General features: G+C 37.3%; 3 protein-coding genes, 1 long non-coding RNA gene and 2 other non-coding genes across 9 annotated transcripts in view; 5 read left to right on the top strand and 1 right to left on the bottom strand.

Moving 5' to 3' along the window:
- Window positions 1–1271, top strand: part of LOC136240105 (DNA replication licensing factor mcm7-A-like) — a 36112-nt gene extending 34841 nt beyond the window's left edge. For both annotated transcript variants that reach the window (XM_066030957.1, XM_066030958.1), the window contains one exon: window positions 1017–1271. In XM_066030957.1, the coding sequence (XP_065887029.1) occupies window positions 1017–1149 (133 nt within the window). In that variant the 3' untranslated portion in view covers window positions 1150–1271. The remainder of the gene's footprint in view (window positions 1–1016) is intronic.
- A 695-nt stretch (window positions 1272–1966) lies between these two features.
- LOC136240565 (uncharacterized) lies at window positions 1967–3655 on the bottom strand. Its single transcript, XM_066031563.1, has 6 exons — window positions 3147–3655; window positions 2938–3094; window positions 2816–2883; window positions 2665–2762; window positions 2495–2604; window positions 1967–2440 (listed from the first exon to the last, which is right to left on the bottom strand). The coding sequence occupies exons 3-6, from the start codon at window positions 2854–2856 to the stop codon at window positions 2060–2062; spliced, it is 630 nt and encodes a 209-aa protein (XP_065887635.1). The 5' UTR covers window positions 2857–2883; window positions 2938–3094; window positions 3147–3655; the 3' UTR covers window positions 1967–2059.
- Window positions 3656–8196: 4541 nt separating this feature from the next.
- Window positions 8197–10603, top strand: LOC136240108 (uncharacterized). The gene is made up of 3 exons (XR_010693659.1): window positions 8197–8273; window positions 10370–10459; window positions 10528–10603. It is a non-coding gene; the product is annotated as an uncharacterized lncRNA (long non-coding RNA).
- A 1206-nt stretch (window positions 10604–11809) lies between these two features.
- Window positions 11810–26463, top strand: part of LOC136240103 (DNA replication licensing factor mcm7-like) — a 105604-nt gene continuing 90950 nt past the window's right edge. For 2 of the 3 annotated variants that reach the window (XM_066030953.1, XM_066030954.1), the window contains exons 1-2: window positions 11810–11914; window positions 11976–12053. In XM_066030953.1, the coding sequence (XP_065887025.1) occupies window positions 11846–11914; window positions 11976–12053 (147 nt within the window). In that variant the 5' untranslated portion in view covers window positions 11810–11845. Of the gene's footprint in view, window positions 11915–11975; window positions 12054–12660; window positions 12746–26463 lie in introns of all 3 variants that reach the window. The other variant, XM_066030955.1, reaches the window with a different exon arrangement.
- Window positions 13636–13708, top strand: Trnav-cac (transfer RNA valine (anticodon CAC)). The gene has a single exon. It is a non-coding gene; the product is annotated as a tRNA-Val (tRNA).
- Window positions 15241–15313, top strand: Trnav-aac (transfer RNA valine (anticodon AAC)). Its single transcript has one exon. It is a non-coding gene; the product is annotated as a tRNA-Val (tRNA).

Raw genomic sequence — 26463 nt, 5'->3', positions numbered from 1 at the left:
ACAATAACTAGAATTATACTAGAATTAGTTTGTTTCTGTTTATAGGCATGCTAGTAATCGTTCGCTCGAAAGTTCTATTAAATGCCCACCACATGGTAAGGTGTGTGTAAATAAAATCCATCCAGTTTAATTTAATTCTGTTTTACAAGTACTTCCTTACCATTCCAAGAGGTAAACTACTGTAGTATTTTCATGTTGTAGCGGTATTCAAACCTTTTTGTACATGTGTCGCTGGTTTTCTGAAGCGACTATAATTCTACCATTATTGGCAGCGATTTACGAGAGTTCGCAAACTGCAGTATGTTATATTAACAGTGCTTACAAAAAATAGGTTAACAGCTTAGCTAGATGATCGTTGTTCAGCTTAGACGATTGTACAACGCATTCTTGCATTGGGCATTAAATAGAGCCGTCGAGCAAATGTTTTCTAGCATGTTTATAGCAGAAGCGAACTAATTCTAGCACAATTCTAGTTATTGTGTGAAAGTTGGAAACAGTACACAATCTGTTTAAAACGATTTTTTAACTTGGCGCACGCCACCTATTGATTCCATTCCGTTCCGTTCCATCCCGGCTTTCATCAGTACCCTGAATTACTTGCTGATTAGTAATTTACACCCCAAGGGTAAAGACTTATAAAATGATCATAACTTTGCAGTGGAATAAGATACTAATTTCAAACTAAAGTCAATTAATATAGTTCTTAGAGATCAACACCTTTAATTTGATACCATGTTTTAACAGTGTAAAATAATGCCTCAGGGAAATAAAGCCAAAAAATAATTAATTTTCAATGAAATAATGGCTGTAAAGGTCAATCTGTGATGGCTATATATCAAAAAATATGTCAGGAGGAGTACAATTTGTGTGAAAGTTTCATAATTGTATTACAAAGTGCACAAAATGCTCATTTTTCGTGCTATGCTGCTCTACTATATAAAATATTCCCAAGTTCACTGCTGTCAGTCAGCCATTTTTTGGTGCACTACATTCTTGTCTTCTTTTATTTTGGTTAGGTTTGATGATGCTCGACAGCGTATCCTAGCTAAAGGTTTCACTCCTGATCAGTTTGAGGAGTGTCTGAGTGAGTATGAACGACTGAATGTTTGGCTGATCAACTTATCCCGTACCATGATAACCTTCGTATAGACCTAGTGATACACAGAACACATGTATATCATCCTATATGTTATGAAATATTATACCTGTATTATTCAATGTGTATTGTTGTGTTGATGTATTATTTTCATACATGTATATCTTGTTATTTATGATGTATCTTGTTAAGTGGCTGTTGGGCTGTGATATAAGTTACATGTCTCAGATGTTGTGCAACACTTTTCATTCTGTTTGTGTGTTTGTACTACCGGGGTAATTGCTGAGAGTTCCTGCCAAGAGAATAAGAGATCCCGGTTGTTCTCCCATCTCAATTTAAGTAAACAATAGTATAGGCTGTTGTACAAGAGCACTGCTCAATATTACAAGCTATTAGATACTGACAGCTTGACGTCAGACACACAGGACCTTAAACATTCCATTTACATTCTTCTTGGGTAAAGTGATTGTAAGCTTCCAAAATAGCTGTTGTGACAGTTACTTTTGCCGGACAATCAAGATTAACCTAACTACATCTGCAAAGCCATCATGGGCAAGGTACCTGGTACAGATTGTAACTTTAATTTAGTGCTCATGTTATAGCTACTTTCACTACAAAAAAAAGTGTATTTACTTCTGCAGTATAAATGTTGTACATCTGTTGTGTATGTCATATTTGATCATGTTGTTTACACATGTGATAAAGTGTGTAACTATTTAATACATATGTGAGCCATTGTCTTTTTGTTTGTAGGCCAAATTTCAACTGTGTATGTGACTACTCAAATGTGAATCCTTTACCAGATGTGTCAGCAACCTTAATGTAATACATACATGTAATACATAAATATTATAAGCATTAGATTTGAAATAATTTTATGAAATTATTAATTTTATAAATGAGCACTAAAAGGAGGTTACACATGTACAGTCAGTGTTGTACATCAAGTACAAAATGTTAAAGTCATGAGAACAGTTCGATTGCCCATTCTGGGGCATTGTCTGGTTGTCTCCTGTCAGATACACCCTCCACCTTAATCTCAAGGCACATAGCCTTAGCACGATCAGATCGTCTACGCTCTAACTTTCTGTCAAGGCTATCAAAGACAGATTGCAACTCTTGGGATCTCCATGATAGCTTTTTTCTAATTAGTTTCTTTTTACTGGATTGCTGTTCACGATCATCCTCGCTGCCACTGCTGTCCGGATACTCAGTAGAAACACTATCTACTTCAGATTCATCCGATGACATAAAATCCACTGTAAGAACGGCTCTTATTTCCTCTTTTCTTTCAGCATCTATCGACTTTGACAGATTTAAAGCCTTCAGCCTTGCATGTGCTTTCTGTATACAACAATTGGTAATTATAAAGTAACCTAATAATGCTTTAAAACTTACATTATGTTTTCTTTGACGCCTACGGGCAGCTTTAGATGTAGATTGCTGTTTGCCCCTTTGTACCCTTTGATGGGCACTCTTTCGTGACTTAAAATATGTCCTAGCAGCACCTATCAACATCATGACGATGTGTCCATAAGGCCATAGCAAATTCACACTATCATACTTACGTTTTATTAACGAAACATCATACTGAGAATCCTGAGCAACTGCCTTGACATTGCGGGTTATTGAGCTGTTTACATCCTTATTGGACTGATCATCAAAGCTATACGTATCCAATAAAAGTATGGACGTACATTGATAGCAACATATTCATACCTGACTGCATAATTCCATTCACATTCTTCTTCGTCCACCATTTTCTTATATACATCTCGAACAAGAGTCTGAAATTGCAAGAGACATGTTTACATAATGCACACTGTTATATAGCACCTCACACTAAGTTCTCAGGGCACATTTGTGAGCTTAATACCAGCAGGATTCCCCTTTTCCTTCATCTGCTGCTTTAACATCTCTTCAATTCTAGCTGATGACGATTGCAGCTTTTTTTGCCGTTCTTGGAGATCTTTTATTGCCTGTGAAACATCGATGTCCCTATTGAGATGGTCAACATTGGACAACTGAGCATTACAATGGCAGTACTAACCCTGAGTCTGAAATTGGATCGTTATCACTTATTCCATGAGAGTGAAGACCAGGTGTGGATCTTGGTGTGGATGTAGTTGCTCGAGATGTTGATGGAGGTGTCCCGTTTCTTGTGCAGTTACTACTAGTGCTGGTAGTTGGCCGAAATATTCCTCCATTAGCAGAAACGGCGCGGCTGGTGCTTGAAGTCGAAGCAGGTGACTCGGAGCTATCCACGATTCTCCGTAACGCGTCCCTAGGGTTTACACTTCTTGACGGATGACGGTTTCTCTCGGGTGTATCACTAAAAGAGAAGATTGGCGTTCTTTCCTGCGAGCTTCTTCTTGCCATCTTAAAAACGTCCAGCTGCCTAGCAGGTGCAGAGTTCACGTGGCATCAAATACTAGGGGTTACTATTGACAACCATCTCGGACCACAATAATACAAATGGCGACGTTTCCTAGGAAACGAACACGGCATTGTGGCCATTGTGATCAAGACGTTAGCCATCGTGTTTACAAGAGGCATAAAGAGCAATATTATGATTTTAATAATCGCACTTGGACACAATGCAAACAGAGACAGTTTGATGATGGTCACGATGAAGTCGTGCTGAATGACGTCATTGGAGCAGGTTCGAGTGCAGGTGAACATTCCGACTCACTATGCATGAACCAATGACATAATACTGTGCCAACTGTTACACTGAATAATGGTCCTATTTTTCATGTGAACAAATCTTTGCATTTCACGTAAGAGCTGAGATTTTCAAAGAACACAGCTAGCTAGCTACTGTACACTGTATAGCTAGCTATTGTGTTTTTCCTGCAAGGCAACTGATGAATCTGTCAATTTTGAGATCTCACTTTGCTGTTGAGGAATTTTCTTGGTAATAGAACACTTTAGCATAGAATTACTATCTGACTATGGATTTTATGTGAAGTTAGCTAACTAATGTTTCCACAAATTGAAATGTGCATGCGCACAAGTCATAATACAAGCACATGTACTAATGCATATTGTGTATTGGAGTTGGAGAATCTGTATAGAGATGTGACAGCTATGCTATAAATTAATCCTAACATAAAGTTTAAGTGTCAAATACCGTTAGCCCCTAATGCTACACATATAGCTAGCTACTGTTAATCCTTTGACAATATAGAAGCATATATTCTTCAAATAGTGTTGTTCCTTAGTCACTTCACTTTCTTTAGCAGTTACTGCAATAGCTACAGTGTATACTGTATACAAAAATAATAAGGTTGTTGGTCTAAGTCCTCCTTGATTTTATTATGATGTTATGCATAGGAAATAAGATTGTTTATGTATGCAGCTGATGACATGTTCCTAAACTAGTTTAAATTGTTCATTTCGTAATTTTACTTTCTTGCGTACGTGTTCGCACACAGCAAATATTATTGTCAGATATTAACCTACAGTAGGTATCGTACTTTATCTCCTGACCTAGTGCTTTAGCATTCAAGTGGTTTGTATGAGGCTTTACGGTGAAAATACATGTATTTATTTCCTTAGAGGCTACAGACTGGAATGATTACAGTGATATTGATTGCTCGTGCTGTGAAGATCATCAGAATGCTTCTGTTCATGAAGCAGGTACAGATGAAATAGTTGAGGAGCATTGGGATGTCTCTAGTGAAAGTATAGATAGAGATTTTAATGTTTGTGAAGAAGATATAACTAAAGAAGATACCCACTTATGGAGGAATAATGTTGACCCGCAGCCACCTGAAACTAACAGAATTGGGTTGTTGCTTTTATCTTTTCTACTTTTATGGACGTCATTCTATGGAATTTCAGCAGCAGCTCTAAACCATCTAGTTCAATTTCTACATTCTATTTTCTCCCTGCTAGCTCCTCTTTCACCACCTATAGCTGCATTGTTGGATATTTTTTCTAGCTCTCTATACAAATTAAAGAAAATGTTTGATCTGTCAACTGATCCATTTGAGAAATATGTAATCTGTCCTCAATGTAGTTCTTTGTATACTCAAAAAGAATGTTTACTAAAAAGCCTAAGTGGCATTATAAGTGCTAAGCCCTGTAATCACATTGAATTCAGAAATCACCCATTTTCATCTTGCAGGAATCCTTGTGGTCACACACTCTTAAAAGAAGTGATTACTAAAACTGGTAAAAAGTTTTATCCAATCAAGAGTTATTGTTATTATCCTCTTGCGAAAAGCATATCATCTGTTTTAAGCCAACACAACTTAATGGATCAATGTGAACACTGCATGGAGATCTCGCAATATTTCAGAAAACAATTTTGCAGATATTTATGATGGGAGAGTATGGAAAGAGTTTATGAATTATGTTGGCAAGCCATTTCTTTCCAGACCATACAATCTAGGATTGATGCTTAACTGTGATTGGTTCCAACCCTTTGATTTAAGTACTTACAGCGTTGGAGTCTTTTACTTGGTAATTTTAAACCTTCCACGTACCATCCGATTTAAACCTGAAAATATTTTGATTGCAGGAATAATTCCTGGACCTGGAGAACCTAGTTACAATGAAATAAACTCATATTTAAGACCCCTTGTTAAAGAACTTAACTTTCTATGGACTGATGGGTTCACGATGATGCACAATGATAAGTCAGTAGTTGTTCGAGCTGCTCTGTTGGCTACTGTGTGTGATGTACCTGCAACTGCAAAGATTGGAGGATTTGTAGGTCATATGTCCAAACACGCTTGCTGGAAATGTTCAAAAGAATTTCCATACAATAAAACACTAAACCGTGTTGATTTTTCAGGAATTGAATTAGGACATCTACGAGAGCACTCTCAGCACAAAAGAAATGCATTGAAGGCAAAAGATGCTACAACTCCTTCTGAACGTAATCATCTAGAACTGGAAAGCGGAAGTCGGTTCACAGAGTTGTTTCATCTCCCATATTATGACTGTAATAGGTTTGCAATCATTGATCCGATGCATAATTTACTATTAGGAACTCCCAAGAGAATTCTTCATAAGGAGTGGTTAAAAAATGGATTGATTAACAATAAAGCACTAGAGGAAATACAGGAGATAGTCCATAACTGCACAGTACCTAGTGGTGTTGGTAGAATTCCTTCCAAAATCTCATCAAACTTTAGTAAATTGACTGCAGATGAATGGAAAAACTGGACTTTGTTGTTTTCTCCACTTGTGTTGCATAATTATCTACCTCAAGATCACCTAGATTGTTGGCAATCATACATTTCTGCTTGTGAGATTTATTGCTCTTCAACACTAACATTAGATGACATCGACAGAGCAGAAGAGTTGATGAAATGCTTTTTCACATCAGCTGAATCGCTCTATGGTGCCCCCTATTTAACAACAAACACTCATTTACATTTACATCTCCCTGACATTTTTAAAGACTATGGCCCATGCTACGGATACTGGCTATTTAGCTTTGAACGCTATAATGGCATTTTGGGAAAGTATCATACCAATCAACTTTCTGTTGAAGTTCAATTAATGCGTAGGTTTATCGAGAATGCACACATTAGAAACATTGCTAGACCTTACGCACTATCTCCAGAGCATTGTTCTATTTTCAAAACCTTGCTAGGTGCCACAAGTAGTGGTTCTGCATCGGACACTGTGTTTGGCCAAACAATTTATCCAGTGCTAGCTGGTGATTTTACTGATTTTTCTTCATTGCAAACTGGCACGATTGAATTTTTGTCACCTTTTATATTATACCATTTTGATCGTACTGAGATTTTCAACTTGAGAAGATGCTACCAGAAATTTATTCCAGATGTAGATGTGCTAGAAATTCCACAACTTTGTCGCACATACAAAAAGGCAATGTGGTTTACCCAATATCTAAAAAGCTCCAAGTATCCTAAGGAAGTACAAACTTGCATTTTAGCTCACTGGGTAGGGAGAGATGGACAGATAATTGATGCAGCTGCTGGTGACTTATCATCTTGTGGTAGAATAGAATATTTTTTTAGCCAGCGGCTATTGCTTACCAATGGCCAGTACACTGAGACAAGAATGGCCTGTGTAAAGTGGTTTCAACAACATGATCTTAGGCACGTCTTAATGAAACCAGCTCAACTTTGGCATGAAAATTCCTTTAAGGCATTCGGTCCTGCATCATTTATTCCAATGGAGAAAGTACTGGAAATCTGTGTCTCTATAAGCTTATCTGTAGATTCAGAAATGGTAATTGCTGTAAATCCTTTGAGAAAAAAAATCTTTCTATAAAAATATTATTACTCCATGAAATATGTAACCAATTATGTTTTGTATGCTTATCTGTTCATGTACTTGATAATTAGTTATGTGTTAGTAAAAAGTAAAGGTATTCTCTAACTATGTACATATTCAGTCAATAAGAAACGTATGCATGCCAGTTTGTAGACTTGCGCCTAAAAGGTTTCATATATAATGACCATGAAAGTTTCTCAACAATAGTATTTGACAGTTAATTATCTGGTAGTTACCACCTTCATGCTTTTCTTGTCAGACATACACTGATTATTTTCTGTCAGAACTGAATTTTATCAATTTTTATTAAGTATGGAATGACTGTATGCACATGCATATTTCCAGCACATTTGTGCTATATTTCCTTCACTTATGTGTTACATTAGGTGAAAAGTACATCTGTGATGAATATAACATTTTTTGTGAATGTGAAATGTAGCAAATATGAAACGCAAATGAATTTGTATGCACCACGGATTTATGACATGCTGTATTTCACATATTAAACACTTCATATTTCCTTTAGGTATTGCACAGGTCACATATGTAGTACATATTGTCTTAAATATGTGCAACATGTATGATACTAAAGCACATTTGAGCAAATACATTTTTTCTTGTAGTGTTTTGACTCCTAGCTATTAAAGACTACACTTCTAGTGATGGCTGAGTTGGTATGATGTTAGCCAAAGGACCGGCTAACATTTTGAATTCACTCTAATATTATTATAATATCGTAGTACAAGTTAAATAGAACCATACTTTGATAAGATCTCCGTAGCAGAAAGTATTGCATATCTATCTAAATAAAATGAAACCCACAATTAAAACTTTTGTAACTATGGAGATGCAACCCACAATTGAACCATAGAATTCTTGATGGAAAAGCCCTCTCTGGAGCAGTGTTAAACAATAGGTATACTTACATAAACATAATTTGTGTTGCTAGTAGCCCTAATGTGTAACTCCTGGAGTAGGTCTGCTTTTTTAATGTATTAAGGAAAGTGGGGCCACAGCCCCCTTCTCCCCCCTCCCCCAAATCCGTCCCTGGTGGGGGGAGGGGGTAGAAAGTAATCAAATTATAGTAGAAAATCCACTTAGAGGAGAGGAGAGGAATGTAACCCTAGTACACAGGTTATATTCATTTAGCAGTGGCAGATACAGAGGGGATTGCAATGGTTTCAGCTGAAACCCTGTCTGAAAATAGTGCATGCCCCAAATTTATTGACAACTTGTGTGTGGGTGATAAAATCACCACGATTTATACATAGTGTGTTATAGAAGGACTTTCTAACTGTTGCCTTTCTTTGAAATCACAATTATACGGCATTCAACAGCAGGTTGTGACTTTTTCTCTCTTCAATTTACAGCTAAGCTGAAGTTGAGTGGAATCTGAAACCCCCTCTGAAAATTTCTAGATCCGCCACTGTTTAGATAACTTTAAGCTGGAGGATAAGTGAAGGGCATACACTTTCTAAAACTCTAGTTGGATATCTTCTGAGAAAATTAGACCTCTCAAGTTAGGTTTGAATTTGTGAGCACTTGTCATAGCTATTTAGCTAACAAAATGCATGCTTTGAAAACATATAAAATTGGTTAGACAAACCTGTTTGATGGTAAAGTGTACTAAACATAAGGTAGTATTTTATAATTTACAAAATTGTCAGTTAAGGATTGTGGCTGTTCTATACAGTTTATAACTGTCAAGTACATTTATAACTGTTGTCTTCTATTTGCCTGTTGGTTTTCAGTACTTCTGAATGCAGTGTGAATGAATGATTCTTGTTTCTGGTGCCAATATAGTCCTGTAAGTTCAAGGGGGGGGGGGGGCAAGAGAGGGATCGTGGGGCAAAAGCCCCGGCCCCCCCAGATCCATCTATACCAGTGACGGTAATCAGTGGATGGGAAACAATTTACTTGGAGTGACCTAAGGGTATCGGCCACGGTAGTGTAGTTTGTTTTGTAGAAGCCCCAGCCTACATTTCGAGACAAATATTATATAACTCGATTTGATGAGTATCTTCTAGCACTGACCAGGTATTAGACATCAAAACATGTAAGATGATGCAGAGACATCACTTGCTATTGCTCATCACTTCATAACAAGTTAGCTACTGTAGTTACAAGCAGGGCCGCCCACAGGGTGGGGCAACTGGGGAATTTTGCCTCGGGCCCCAGGAGGCCCTATTAGGGCCCCTTGAATACCTGTTTAAAAGATCGATATACTCTAATAGAGCAGTCAGATGTAGATACTCTAATAGAGCAGTCACAGTATTCTTCAGAGGAACAGTGTAGCAAGCTTATAAATGGTTGGTGAGGGGTAGCTATTGTCATTGTCAGCATGTAATGACCTTCTTTTTTTTTTTGGTCTGACTTGCAGCTTCGGTGAAGTTTGGTCTGGCGTAGCCGACCCTCGCGCGGGTCGGCTACGCCAGACTAGGTGAAGTTGTGATTCAGAGGTGAAGCCTCCTTGCCCCTGGGGCCCCACTTTAAATCTTTGCCCTGGGCCCCTTAATTTCTTTGGGCAGCCCTCCAGTGATGTTTTATGGCTTTATACATTGTATATTGTCTTTGAGGTCCTTTTAGAGACCTTTGCAAAAATTATATTCCACCTTTACGACCAATTAATTTCTTTCAGTTTGTCAAGGTTTATCAATCTCTTATATACCCTTACATGTGAGATTTGATTTTGGGTTTTAGTTTATTCTGCAGTTTCTTTGATTTTACACTCTTCATTTTACAATGTGATATACATGTGACTAAAACTACAATTACTACTGATTAATAGAGATGTACCAATAGAGAAATTTTGAACTGATCCGATATAAACTAATACACTGAGTCTGAACACTGATACCGATCCGATATATCGATATAATGAAGTGTAACTACCCATTTAGATCAGAGTTTTATATTATTGCTATAAGATACACAGTTCAAGTAGATTTGCATTATAAAATTTGTGATTTGATCATTAAAGATGTCAAATGTGCCCATATGGGTGATTTTCAGAAATCCTCTCACATTTTACAACTCCAATATTCATGGTCAAAATAAGGCATTCCAAGCTTCCGGTCAACTATACAATGATTAGAATCACAAGTCAGTAACTTGAATTACAGTAAATTTTGTGGAATATGTAACAGGTGTATTAGTGCTTAATGCTACAGGTCAGTTGGAAGACTTTACCTACAGACCAGGGGGTCCAAGTTCATGAAGTTTCAAGAATTCAAATTGCAGGAGTGTGTAAGTTGTACTAGATTTATGCTATGAGTTTGTGCCTATAGCAACTGTATTATTGTAAGCAGTAATTAGATGTATTTGTGGAAGTACTGTAATGTATGTAGAGAATGTATTTACACCTCCTGTAGTATTTTGCCATAAATGTGGAATTAGGGAAACCCTTGGGAGAAACTAACATGTCGTTTAACATAATTATACAGCTAATAATGCTGTAAAGTAGGGCTCTCAGTTTCGATTACTTTATTAATTGTTAAATCATCTATATGAACATCAACCACACTTAATCACCACCCAGAATAACATTGTAGTGCCGTGGTAAAAGGAGAGTTGAAGGAATGCCAGCAGTTGATAGGTAGTTACAATCAGCAGTAGCTACCTAAAGGCTGCAATTTAGTTATGAGCTCAGAATCTTCATAGATGTGATGAGCCAACTAGAGGTGTGCTGTAGCATTGAGAAAAGAGAAGTGCTACAACTTTTGCTATAAAGCACAACAATACCTGGTTACCTATGGTGGTGTGGCCTCTATTACACAGCCCAGACAATTAGGCACCACAAATATTTTAATATATCCATTGTACGGATCACTCCATGTTTTAACCCTAGTAGCAGTACTTACACACGCGTTTGTATGGCTTCTCGTAACTTTAGTGCTTTCTGGAATAGTAAAAAGAGGCTTTGTATTTTTGTAGTGAGCAAAGAGGCTAGAATTTTTATTGATGAGTGTATTCTACGCGATTAATCAATTACAAAATAAAAAATCGATTATATTTTTTCATCTATTATAGATTAATCGTGAGAGCCCTATACTGTAATGATGTCATCTAAATGTCCTTTCTCCCCCAAATTGTTTATTACTGTAAGTTGGTGCTTATATGTATTATTCCTTGTTTCTTCAGTCCTGCTTTATCAACGAAAAATACATAAAAGTGGTAAAGATCTGTTCATATTCTGTGCTTGAAATAAATAAGCAGACAAAACACTAGGACATAATGTCTGAACAAAATGTCGGATATTGAATATTTTTCTCCTTGAAATATAGTCAAGATATATTATGCATTTTGTCTGAGTGTGTTTTCTGAGTGTATTATGATTGGACCTTGTGTCTGACCAAAATGGAGTATGCTTGGACAAGCACCAAATTTGGTTGGAAAATGTCGAATGCCTAACCAATTTTTTCAAGCACTACATATTGTAATCTATTCCATTAGAATGACCAGGTACCAGTTGGTAATATTCCACGTTCCATGTCCATCTACTGTAGTGGAGAGGTGACCAGGCAGGCTAGTCCTGGGGATCATGTGACTACTACTGGTGTATCCTTTTTGTGTTACCATAGCAACTTGTGTGTAGTTCTTGTTCCTTAGCTGTTCTTAGATTTATCTGCCAATGGTAAAGGAAGGGTTTAGAGCTCTTACATCAGGACTGTTGTCAAGCACCTACTTGGAAGCTCATGTAAGTGTTTGTATGTGTATAGTGTACTGCAGAAAAGGTTGGACTCACTTTAAGCTCCACCTAAAATTATTGCTATTAATTGCATAGTTTAAATTGGTATTTCACATGACCCTCAATAGTTGCAATACTAAACAACCAAGTGGTAGGGCAGACTCAATATTCACATGCAAGCTTTAAGGAGATATACATTATTTTACAAAAGCACTTTGGGTTTTTAGGTGAAAATACTCAACTACTTTTTTGTTCAAATAACTTAATCAGACTGATTGTGTGCGTCCTCGTATACAGAAATGACGATGTCTGACTGTTTTATGTCGAGACCACTGTTTATTCCACTACATAAAAACAAATTTCCATATAAATTATTTTAGCGGCACTTAATTAAAGCGTGTCCAACCTCTTCTGGTGTGCAAGTGCATGAAGTGTGAGATGCGTACATAGTATAAAGAAGGCGTTTTCAAATTATGGCCAGGGCACAATTGATACACCTTTGTAATAAGGACAAATATTTAGTCTGTCTATTCTTTCAAAGAGCACAACCTCTAGATAACCACCAAGACAGATTGTGTACAAATGATCCACCCTTCACACTGTTGCTATGTTACAGAGGATGGTTCAGGTGAAGAAGACAGAAGATAGTGAGGATGACAGTGAAGAGGTCACTGAGGAAGATCTTATTGCTTTATCACTTGGTGAGTAGTGTAGTGTACTGATATAGTACTAAACTGGTATGGTGTGTCCACTGTATCTGACATGTACCAATTACGTGTCAGTTAGTGACAGCTAAGGGATTACTGTTAGACAAATTACTTACGTATTAAATGCTTTCAAAAGAGTTTCCTAAACCATATTGTTCTTTATGAGAAGTGGAAAACTTTATGTTTGTCAGGAGTGCACCAAATCCTATGGACAAGGGAGTGTGTAACTCCGTACACTACCAATACTACGGGCGAAATTCAAACATGGCATCCAGTGTTACTATGTACATAATTGGTTACATCATTCTTACACGCAACAGGGATACACTACTATATACGTACTCCACCGTCTAGTGTGAAGGTAGTAAAATTGCTTTGATAGGAAAATCTTTGAGTTGAAGGTAGTAAAGCTTGGAATAGCAAGTGGAGTAATATTACATGATTATCGACTGTAGAAAGACTGTCCTGCTAAGCCTGTGCTACTATTCCTCCATTGTGCCATTAGACTTCTTCATTGCAGTGGAAATATGACGTTATTGAGCATGCACCTCTGCCTAATATCCTAATTAGAAAATTTTAAAAGTTACTTATTATGGTACATGGCAGTCATGTTTGAAGTTTGTTCTTTACAAAGTTACATGCTCCCTTGTCCATATAATTCGATGCACTCCTGTATTTATGTACAGTGCACATACCATTCAGACCATGCTAAGTTTGTTACTAGAGAGATGGGTGTCCTGGTTTCATGATACCTTGTATATATGTATGTAGTTTATGTACACCAGACAACGGAGCTTAGTACACAGTAGCTAATCGTGACCTTGTCCACATATTAGACAGTAAGTACGTATCACGAATTTAACAGTTTTTGTATGTAATGTGTAGTTCCTGTGGTGTAGTGGTTATCACATGAGTCTCACACACTCAAGGCCCCTGGTTCGATTCTAAGCAGAAACAATGTTTGTTTGTTTTGTTTATTCCTTTTTTGTGTGTGTTACAATCACTACACATTGAGATTGATCTATAAAATTTCCGTTTGCTTACCAGTTATAAAATATAAATGTGCCCCGCTGAGTGAAAACCTGACTTGTTTGCATAATACTGTTTTAAAGATAGATGTCATTGAATTATATTGGGTAAAAAACGTGTGCTCCATAAATAGTTTTTTAATTGCTGCAGTAAATAGTGAAGGAAGATGTGAATTGAAATATCTAATATACAGTACTGATGGATTTGCCTCTTCATGGAGAGTAGGAATATCTTGTTTCGTTATTGTATCTTGAAGCAAACATGAGTTACGTGTGTTTATTTACATTGTGGTAAAACGTAACTTAACTCCAAAAGCACTCACCAGAAAAAGCTGAAACTTTAATGGCCCAATGGTTTTTCCCCTCTAGACACCAAAAAAGTCATAAAATGAAGTTCAATGAAAATGCAAACAAGTTGGGTTTTGCTCAGTACGTGGGTTACAAATGTAAAAACATATACTGCAACTGACAAAGTCTAGTTATTTTCTATCTACAATGTTTAGTATGCTGTTTTACCAAAAGTATACTACTAGCATTGCTTTAGGCGTGTCTTTATGTCTTTCATGTCAACCATGACACATTTTTCATTGTTTGGCCATAGTGACACCTCTGGTGGACATTTATTAGGATTAATAGCATCACAAACATAGTACCACCATCCACACTTGCTTGTTATAGCACATGTAAAATGAGCTTTATCATTTTCATTATCATATGTACTGAACTTTGCACCATCGTGCCCATCATAAAGACCCTTGAACACGGTTCCTTTATAGCCACCCATGCTAAGTGGGTATTCTTCACTGGCATAGTCAACACCAAAATGATCATACTGAAAGTATGCCCATGTCTTGTTATTGGCATATTGTATATCTGTTCTCATCTCCCATTGGCTGGTTTGTGTCCTGTTATAGAGTAATCACCAGAAGGTTCCAAGGGCTCAGAATCATCCTCACCTGATCCGATAACAACAAGGTCACAACAGTTTTTGATAGTGGCTTGGTCAGGCCCACATTTCAATTTGTACTGTTTTTCCAAGCTGTCATAGTTTGGGTTAATACTAGAGAATTGTCTTGTTATAGGTAGGATGTACAGGTACAACATCTTTGCTGACAAGATAATTGACCTCCTTCCAACTTAACAACTGATCCAAATATGTACTTCCCCCTCCAATTCTTATCTAGCATACTCAAAAATTGTATTCTAAATACAGCAGGCTTTTATGGCAAATCACTATCATATTTGTGTAATGACTATCTGACATGTAGTGTTTGCAATAAAGTCTGCTGTCTCCATTCTCAATTATCTACAGCATTATTCAACAGTTTATGGGTGCAGCATATTGCAAGAATGAGTAGGAGATTTCTTCCATTAAGCACAGATACTTGTACACAAGCACTTGCATACACACGCTACACATCAAAGTTTAAAGCACAAAATATTGGCTTATTTGAATGTGCTGTTCCTGTAGTGCAGTGGTTATCACGTGAGTCTAACACACTCAAGGTCCCTGGTTCAATTCCAGGCAGGAACACATTTGTTTTGGTTTCATAAAACTTTTAACAAGTGGTATATAATGGGTGTGACCATGAAGACTTTATTGTCATGAGCAGTGGCACTTTCGTGTCCCCTTGCTCCAGTAACTCTACATATAATTGTGCTATCATGCATATTCTTGAGTAGAATAAGTGCTCACTACTATATAGCCACTACACAGTATAGCCACAGCACCTTCTCTACTTCAAGTAAGCTTCTCACCAATAACAGATCTTTATAAACATGGTAGCCATGTATGCAAGAGCTCAACAGTGATTTTATTTTTGCAGAAAGCTACTTTTACAGAAATAGTCTTGAGACTTGTGATACATAAAATACTGACGTGCCAGAAGCCTGCTAATGACCAAGTGTAGGTTTTCATTACATGTATATAACATGTACAACATGTATGGTACATGTACAGCACTGGAACACCATCACTACATGCATGCCACCTTCATAATACATACACCTCACATACATGTAACACTCATGAATGTTATACTAAACATGCACAGAAGTCATGCGGCATGTGCGCTATATGCATATGTGACATCTCTATTAGTCAGTAGCAACTGTAGTTTTAGTCACGTGTATATTTTAGTCACGTGTATATTTTAGTCACAGGTATGTCACACTGCGAAATGTAGAGTGTAAATCAAAGAAACTGCAGAATAAACTATAACCCATAATCAAATCTTACATGTGAGGGTATATAAGAGATTGATAAACCTTGACAAACAGTCTAGATCTGGAGAAAGCTCTTTTATTGCATATATAATTTTTGCGAAGGTCTCTAAAAGGACCTCAAAGACAATTAAACAATGTATAAAGTCATAAAACATCACTGGTAGGAGTTTCCTTATGAACACCAAAATCAACATATCCTAATAATGCAGTCACCCTAAATAAAGCAGTCCAACAAATCTGATAGCAGTGGTGGAGGAAGTAGTTGATATGAGGGCTGACCAGGGGCGGATCCTGACTTATGGAAAGGGGTGGTCAAAATGAACTGAGGCACTACATTGTCTCTGGTTTGGTAAGATGAGACCAAAAAAAAAAAAAGGTCACAACCAGCTGACAATAGCTGTCCACCTCACCAGCTACGCATTTATAGCTGATAAATTATCCTTACATAGCTCACTACACACTGCTCTAATACTGTGACTGCTTTATTAGAGTGACTGCTCTATTAGAGTATCTCGATCTTTATCACGGCTTTTAGCCCATTCCAAGAAGGATAATTTCGGCATGATACATTCTGAAGGGCCCTTTCCACTGCCTATGTTGATAGTATTCTGATAATGTGCTGAAATCACTCTCAGTCATATTTCACAAGAGATAGTTTTATGTGGTTTCAGTTGAAGCCCCTATTAAATTTAGTTCAGTAACAGTCTAGCAAGCTCAACTTGCAAACAACCCTGTATGCCACTACATTTTCAGCAGTGTGAATCCAACTTAAATAACCGTCATTAATTGTTATTAAACCCTCTGCAGCCCTTTACTGTTCACCTCCAATTTCATACAACAGGGGAGCAGAGAAGGGAGGGAGGCAAGGGGGCTGTAGCCTCTGTAAAAAAAAGATTGTGGAGGGGCTTAGCCCCCTCCTGTCATAGAGATCCTATCTCAATAGCCTGAGTTATTCTGATAGAGCAATCACAGTATTCTTCAGAGGAGCAGTGTAACAAGCGACGTATGTAGATATAAATAAGGAGATATAGTTGGTGTAGGGCAGCTATTATCAACAGAGAGTGACGTTTTTTTTTTGTTTTTTTTTGGTATTTGACTTACAACTAGGCCATGGCATCACCAAGCTAAACCCCACTCCCCACCCTTAAATGAAGGTGTCTCCCCTGCCCCTGGGTAGAGATACTCTAATAGAGCAGTCAAGTAACTACTATAGTAGAAGCAATCAAAGCTACAATTTCAGACATGTATGCAAGTACAGTTTAATACACAGTTAGTTTTGTTTTACACTTTTAAGCATTGCATTTGTAAACTACCTTTTTTAGTTTTCATTTCTTATATTAAGTTTCTGGATTGGTTTTAAACAATACTTAGCTAAAACAGCACTAAATTATACACACTGCTTAGAATAATGAAGCCAAGTAACATTGAGAGAAATCCTAATCCCTCCCACGCTCTTAATCCAACACACCACCTTTAATTTAACATACAAATGCAAATTTTCTTTGTATACTGGTTGTGTGGATCTATGATGATGTTATAATAACTCATTTTCACACATAAGGAATGCAGTGGTTGATAAATAGACCGAATTCAAAACTATGTAATCGTCATAGCAACACAATTCTGCCATTTTGAATGGGGCCAGAGTTTAAATTAACTGTGTGGTTGTAATTGCAATTAATGGCTAGCAATCTGACGGAAGCGAATATACCAGGGGCTTCTTTGGGTGACCGCAATCCAGAAGCACTTAAGGTCACATAATTGAAGTTTTGGTTGTGTTGTAGAGGAGCGACCAGGTTGTCTAAGCTGAAAACTAAAGCGGACTACATTAGACAGTAAGTGAATTTCTATGATAACAGCGCGACACTGATTGCACTAGAAAGAAAAATTTCCCTGTTAAATTGTTTGGTGTTGTTAAGCCTTTAGTAGAGGTTGTAGTAACGCCTTGTTTAGTTGGTTGTTACACCTTGTTTTCTTGTATCACATGTCCTGCTACATGTCCAGCCTTTAACACCATAATTACCATCTAGGGTTAAGGCTTACATATCTAACGGCTGGGATAAAAGGATAGTTGATCCCGATCCTAACAGGCTGTACATCCATAGAAAGGCTGTGGTAGAGCAACAAGAAGGATCAGCTGATGATGTACCACAAGAAGAGGATGTTGGAGATTGGCCAAAGGGTCCTTATACTCAGCAGATCCAAGGAGTGCTGCCACCACTGCTAACCAAAGAAATAATCTGAAGTCATCTGGCAAACGATTGAAGAAAAGCAGTAACTATTGCAATGTTTATTATTCAACCCTTCAAAGAGGCCACCAATATTTCATGGAGTCATACATCCCAGGGATATATGTTCGCTTTTGCTGCATAGTCTGGGTACAGGCATGTTGCTACCGGAGCCAGAAGAAGAATGATACAATGCACCAGTTGAAAGTTGCCATCAGTTGCAATGCTCCATACCGTGTGGTGAGAGCATATTGTTCTTGTGTTGCTGGCTGTTCTGGAATGTGCAGCCATATAGTGAGGTTGCTGAAGCAGCTGATTCACTATACAATGATGAAGCTTCAGTCTGTTCCTGCAGATCTTACCTGCACACGAATGCAGCAGTCGTGGCACAAGCCTCGCCCTACTGAAATTAAGGCAGCTCCAGTGATGAATATGCTGTTTTCTAAGGCGAAACAGTCTGAGGCAAAGAGTGATCCAGTGATGTGTAGTTTGTATAAAGCTCATGCTAAGTGTGTACAAGAGTACAACTTTGAGCAACAACAGTGCCTTAAAGAAGGCTTGCTAAATGACCATCCTGCTTGTGCATTTACAAAATTATTATCAACTAATCCACCAAACAGTACTTGGCCACTCAATTCGGAAATGTTCCAACAGGCTATGTTATTGTCATATCAAGCACTCGAATATGATAAACCACAAGTTAGTAGGGAAAGCCCTAGTGACTTACTACCTGCCTTGCCACTTGATGTCATAAAGAATGCTCCATGTGTGTTTGATATAGAATCAGAGTCAAAGATGAACAATTCTATTTTTGATACTAGGCAGTACTCCATTGTTCCAGCTCCAATTAACCATGGCCTTCTAAATGAAGTAAAGGCTCGTAATTCCTATCCTTCGAAGTGATAATGGCACTACTAATAAAGAGAAACAGTACAGAGAAGGATTATATAGGCTGGAGTGGCATGTTGCTACTTTTTGATGCCTTGAAACAGTGACCTCATGTCAGTATGCACATGCGCACTTGCTCAAATGCTGGAAAACCAGACTTGGAGATCATCGCTTCAACTGTAAACAGGTTAGCAATGTTTATTGTGTTATTATAAACAGTCCTAGCCTGTAAAGTAGTGAAATTTCACGTTTGGTTTCACTTAAGCCAATCTTTGCACTTTGAAGTTATATAATGGCTTTGTGGTTATTCTTGTGTAAACAGCAACTTGATATTCGAATTTCTTGTTCTATAGCGAGTAAATTGATATATAGTTTTATAGGATTATATGGTATGGTGTGTAAGTTATAGCCAACGGTAGAGACACTCTAATAGAGCATTCAAGTAACTACCCTAATAGAAGCAATCAAAGCTGCAATTTCAGACATGTATGCAAGTACAGTTTAACACACAGTTAGTTCTGTTTAAAGCATTGCATATTGTTAACTCTTCTACATTCTCAAAAATTTATAAATATTGGTATTCCCGTCATCTTTTATTTTCTTAGCCATATAACATTAAACCTCCTTTCCTAGTATACTCAACTTTTATGTTAGTATTGTACTTTAGTTTCTCAGTTTGTAAACTACCTTTTTATGTTTTCTGATATTAAGTTCTTGAATTGCTTTCACTAGTCACCAGGGCTCAACCCAGAATATTAACCTAGAGGGGGCGAAGTAAGTTGCTTGGATTCTAGGGGGGTCTCGGGGCATGCTTCCCCAGGAAAATTTTGAAAATTTAGGTGTAAATATACTCAATTTTGGTGAAATTTTACTGTGATGCCATTGAATATTGACCATCGGATTATACAACTTTGGGATCAATTAAACCTTTCCATTTCTCAAGGCTTTAGGTATAAACATAGGGGGGCAGTAGCTAAGTCCCCCCCCCCCCCTCCCCTAGACTAACCCCTGGTCACCTGCCTATTATCAGCCCATTATGCTATGCTGCAGTGCTCGTGAAAATCACCTAAAATACTCAAGATTATAAGTTCACATTTCATGTGAGCTGAGCAATGGTCAGAGATGACAAGTCTTTATTATGTTATACAAACTATATTGACTTAAACACAAAAAATCCTTTGATCATAATTATAGCCATATGCAGCATACACTAACTATACAAAGGTACAACTTGACGTGTATAATGAGAGTTCACTACTAGTTGTGGTTGTACTGTAGCATTAATGATGATTCTTGCAAGGCATTATCTTGCTGGGGGCCAAAAGATGCTTTAAATGTCGAAAGAAACTCTGTCTGCAGCTGCCGAAGATGGCTGTAGTACTAAAGCTGTCATCTGAACAGCAGATGACCAATGCGGGAAGTCATTGTTATGTCAATCAATAACTGTTCCATCAGAGGAGACATCAGAAAGTTTGGCTAAATAATCTAGAAATTCCAGTTTTAGGTTCTCCAGCATCTGATCATTTAGGAATGTTAACAAATTAATGTAAACAACATCAGGCTTCATCTCTTGTATTTTAGATGGCACAACAAGCGAACAGCTTTGAGTGCACCTAAACTATTCGTCAACTCATTTGAAAACTTAGATTGGAAATACAGTAACCCTGGCTGAACACGGACTATTCCATACTGTACCAATTTGTTATAAAGTGTAATAGATGTTCCACAAAGCTTGGTAGCTACTGCATTGAGATTAGGATAGTGTTGTAATCTTACACTGGTTTCCAGTGAACTATAGATCTCATAGCATGTGAATGCTAGAGCATCGTCACCCTCTAACTTGTAACTTGTTGTAAGTAGCTTTAACAAAAGGCTCACCTTCATCAATGACAGATGCAAGCTAAACTTGGAGAAATTCTAATGTACTTGTATCAGCAAGTATCTGTAACTGTGTGTGACAGGTGATGCCTCAGTTTACAAAAGGAAGCACATCTCCAAATAAAGCAAAATATATTATGAAGCACTTCTCATTTGCTCCACCATCTATAGTGTGTTCACGTTGAGCTGAATCCTGAAAAGCAGCTAAAAATTAAAAGTGGATTTTTTCTCAACAGAGTTAACATTTCAGCTAACCAGATGATTATTGGTAACAGCAAAGGTGTCAACAACAGACACATACGGTTTGGCTCCATTACAAGTTCAGGAAAGGGCTGTAATGGACACTGTACTTATATGGCTTCCCCATAGGAAATGTATTGTGAAAATTTTGATTGGCCGTAAATATTATGTCAAACATTTGAACACAAAGATTTTGAAATATTTTTAGCGGATCAAGCAGTACTACAAATGAGCCAAATTTCAAGATCATGTGTAATTGCATCCATGAGTTATTAAATGTTTTTGAGGATTCAGCTCAACGTGAACGTACTATAGTAGGACTAAAGCTTTTCATTGTCCTACCTGTCCTGGTCCTCCATTCCATTCGTACACAAGAACTATGGGAAAAAGACTGATCCATAATCTGATAAACTCATCTAACACAGGTAGGTAAAATTTCTTTCCAACTAGGTCTAGATTATGAGAGTAGCAACCAATATCAACAACCATTGGGAAAAAGACTTTAACAGTCCGTGTAGTGTAGCTGCTCGGTCATGCATGCATGCTAACAGTTTCACTGAATTTATCTCATAATTTACTTACAAAATACTGATCTGTTCACATGCCATATCCTCACCTGTCATTGTTTTCACTAGTATTTGACGTTTAGTTAATACTACCATCAAATATATAACGTAGCAGTACAGCCAATGCCTGGTAGTACCATTGAAGATCACTGATATTTTTCCGTTCAATTATGTTTTGATTTCTTCTTGTATTTGACTATGAATAAAAGGCAAAAGGTCATACATTCCTCTTTAATAGACATGCTCCTCTAGCAACTCACATACAATCTTTATTTTTGACAAAGGAATTCCAGCTTTCAGAAAAGCTTTTATGACTTTTACACAATATAGCTTTTGGTCCTTGGATAAGGTGACTGAGGTCTCACCTTGTGGATGTATTTCACTCTCATATGCTCTTTGTGACTCTATAACAGTGTTGTCTTGTGATTTTTTCTTAGCTTGAACTTCTTTACTATTTTCATGTTTGACTGATTGTATATAACACTTTGTTTCAGGGATATCTCCTCCCAGCAAGTAGTGCAAAACAATTTTCCACCAGACACAGACAATGATTCATTGGGAACTCTGATTTGGTTTAATTGACTTGGGGTCATTACTACAAATTCGTTTTGCTTTTTTTGGTGGGTTTTTTCCCACCACCTTCTTCCTACACAAATCTGAACTAGTTGGTCTTTGTAAAACAGACAGCAATGATCTTGGCTGGCTGAAGATAGCTGATGTCGAAGTGTCACTATGACTGTACAAGTACTTTAGTAGGCAATGCTGACCAACTTGAAGCCAAACTACTGACACTGCCAGAAACAGAACTAGGTATTTCAGTGTCACTGTAACTATCACTGGACGACAGCAACAAGTCATAAATCTGCTGTACTACGCTAGCAGAGGTAGAACTACTACCAGCAATAACAAAATAGGCTTTTGACTTACCGTATAGTAAAAAACTTTCGCATTGAAAAATTTGGCGAAAACCCACTATTGCAAAATTAAGGAAAAAAAACTTTGGTTATGGAGCTTCACCTGAATTTTTTTAGCTACCAAGTACTGTACCGCTCGAATACAACATCACTACACATGAGTGTGAGTGATTAACAGCTTGCCAATTAAGGGATGTGGAGGCCGTTTTGATCACGAGTCTTCATCCCTTGCATTGAAGGATGACGACTCACAATTGAAATGGCTGCCATACCCCTTAGTTATAGAGTCTTTTAATTGCTTGCATTTGCACATGGCGATGTTGTATTTGAGTGGTAGCTACCGTACAAGTGTAAGCATCGTTCGCTGGTTCTAAATGTTGAGAGCAGTGTTTGGATTTTCGTGAACTCTTATAGGACAATGAACCTCGCGATAAGTGAAGAGAACGCTTGGAGAAATACCCACAATACCATCACAATACTTCGATACCCATCCTTTCAACATGGCTGAATCTGCTCATGCGACTGCTAAAAATAATTGGCGGAGAAAAAACTTTGGCAATTGTAGTGCTATTCACCAAATTCGCCAAAGTTTTTTACAATGCTCGCGTATAAGTGCTATTATAAATTAATCTAGAGGAGCTAGATCAATTCCATAGTAATTGCTGTAGTAGCGTATATCGATCTTATTCTCTGACATGCCAATTTAACAGGTAAGAAGTCTTAGTATAGTGAAATGTTCCAACCCATTATGCTAGTATTATTCTTGATGCTTTTAGGCACCTACGTGTTATGTTCAGAATTATGCAAGCATACTAAGCGGGTACCTAGCTTTCATGTAGTTTAAAAATTGGAATACTTAAGCTAAAACAGCACCACATTATACACACTGCTTACAATAATGAAGCCACTTAACACTGAGAGAAATCCTAATCCCTCCCACCCTCTTCATGTATAGTTGTGTACATCTTTGTTGAATGCTATAATAGCACATAAGTGGTTGATAATTGTGATTGCTCATTATCCGGTTTCCTTTAAAGTGTATTGAAGCCTATGGGAGTGAGGTATGAAAACTTCATATGAGACTATACTGTACCATTGATTCTTATTATAAGAAAAGAGCTTTAGGTTGTAAGTTTCTCAATGGTATATTGTTCATGAAGATTTTCTGTGTTGTTAAGCAACAAGTTTTCATGAGAGCAGAAATCCTTTTCAACATGTGTCAAAGTAAAGGTTCCTGCTACACTTAGATGGCTGGGAAGGACTACCATATAGCTGGTTATTTTCGAACCAGAATTTTTCATAGGAACAGTAAAATCTGAATCTCGAAGATTTTATTTTTGAAGAATGCATATTTTGAAGTACAGGTGGATTCAAGCAAATAGAAATTCGTGTCACAAATTACAAACTATGTGGAGTCTACGTGTGTTCACCTTACTGATGGAATTGAGGATGGAATAATCTCCACTTTTGCATACTGGAAAGAAAAATACTGAGTTATAAAGTGGAGTAGTTACAGTAACCACTGTGGCGAGGCAATCGGCTTGATCAGTGGACGGCATAGATTCCCAACAATGGCCATTCTGGATAGTTTACTGGCTGTTGATGCAGTAACAATAAGAATACACAAGCCGATACGCGCTGTTTGATCACATGAACGTACATTATTTTTACTTGTGGGAATTTATTTTCAAAGAACATCAGTACTTGGGAATTTATTTTCGAAGTAAAGGGCCTCTTCAAAACATGGCTAGAGGTCTGAAGTTCCCCAATTTTTGTGTTCATTTATTTATTGTTTCATTTTGTTTTACTTGGTCCACTGGTGTCTGCAGTCACTGTGCTCAATATGGGAATTGTGTACAATAACCAGTACTGTAGTCATAATGTGTTACCACAAATCATCACCTACATGGTAGTGGAGACAAAATGGGACACAAAGGAGGCCAAATATAAGTCCATGATATATGTACTGTAGCTGTAGTGTAACATCTCAGGCTGAAGTAATGTTAAACAGTAAAGAAATGAAACCTGTAGCCTTATCCATAGTCCAGTTATGCTTGGCTGAAGGCATTGGTTAGTGAGGCAGTTAGTAAGTGTAATAGAAACTTGGTGTCACTCTGAAGGTATGTTTGATAATGCCTAAACAATCCTGCCAAGCTGAAGTGAAGGTGATATTTTCGGTGAGACCTTCATTATCCATACTGTACAGTCCTAACATACTAATCATGATGAAATGTGACCAGATTTTGGAAAATCAATATTAAAATACAAAGAAATCCACAATTTTATGTGTCACTACTAAAGTACTTGTGTACCTGTTAAAATATTTCACAGAATTTGTTGCTTTATCACTAAGTAACGATTGTAGTATTATACATGTAGAGTGGAAACCCACAATTAATCAAAAAAACTGCAGAATAAACTAAAACCCACAATCAAATTTTACATGTGAGGGTATATAAGAGATTGCCAAACCTTGACAACCAGATCCTCACATTGAAGTACATTGTGTATTTCATAAATTTTGCAAAGGTCTTTAAAAGGAACTCACAAATGAAATTTACTGGTAGGAGTTTCCTTAGAACATCAAGATCAAGATATCCTAATAATGCAGTCACCCTAAGTAAAACAATCCAACAAACCTGATTGTATTCTGATAATCTGTCTCAGTCATATTTCACGAGATAGGTTTTTGTGGTTTGTTGGTAACTTGCAAACAACCCTATAGTATGAATTCAAACCATCATTAATTGTTATTAAACTCTCTGCAGCCCTATACTGTTCACCTCACATTTCTTACAATGGTAGAGATATTCTAATAGAGCAGTCAAATAACTACTCTATAGAAACAAACAAAGCTATAATTTCAGACATGTATGCAAGTATAGTTTAACACACAGTTAGTTCTGTTTAAAGCATTGCATTTGTTGTAATTGTTAATTCTTCTAAATTTAATAAAAAATATTGGCATTCCTCTCATCTTTCATTTCTTTGTAACATTAAATTTACCTATGCATGATTACAGTGTAGCGGACACTCCCATTTGTAATTGATCAATCCCATCACTCAGTACTGCTGTTATGCACCTTATAAACTTATTAAATATGATTAGAAAGATAAAACTTCAGGGGGATGTGCATAAATACAAGAAAACCTGTAACTTGAAAGCGAATGTTTGAACATTTTATTAGCAAACGTTCGAAGGTGAATATAAATATTCATCCCAGCCCTAGTTTATAAATTGGAATACTTAGCTAAAACAGCACCAAATTATACACACTGCTTACAATAATTAACATTGAGAAAAATCCTGATCCCTCCTACCCTCTTCACATATGATAGTGTACATCTGTGATGAATGTTATATTAGCACATAAGGAATGCCCCCCTTTTGCCCACCTCAGATTCACCTATGCCAGTGACAGTAACCAGATGCACTCAGTGGACGGGAAACAAAATTTATTTAGAGTGGCCTAAAGGTACCGGCTGCGGTAGTGTAGTTTGTTTTGTAAAAGCCCCGGCCTAGATTTTGATGCAAAAATTATATAACTCAATTTGATGCATATCTTCTAGCACTGACCAGGTGTTACAATGATTCCACACCCTGTTACATTGTCCACACATTTTATTTCGTCCTGGCTTTCTGAGTAATTAATTTCTAAAGGTGCTTAATCACTTTCGACCTCCTCTGGGAAATCCCCTTAGATAACCCCATCTCTGTCCAATGATTACCCAGAAAGTATTTAG

Source organism: Dysidea avara, chromosome 12, assembly GCF_963678975.1.
Source record: "Dysidea avara chromosome 12, odDysAvar1.4, whole genome shotgun sequence".
NCBI classification, from domain to species: Eukaryota; Metazoa; Porifera; class Demospongiae; order Dictyoceratida; family Dysideidae; genus Dysidea; species Dysidea avara.
This window is presented reverse-complemented; position numbering and strand designations above follow the sequence as displayed.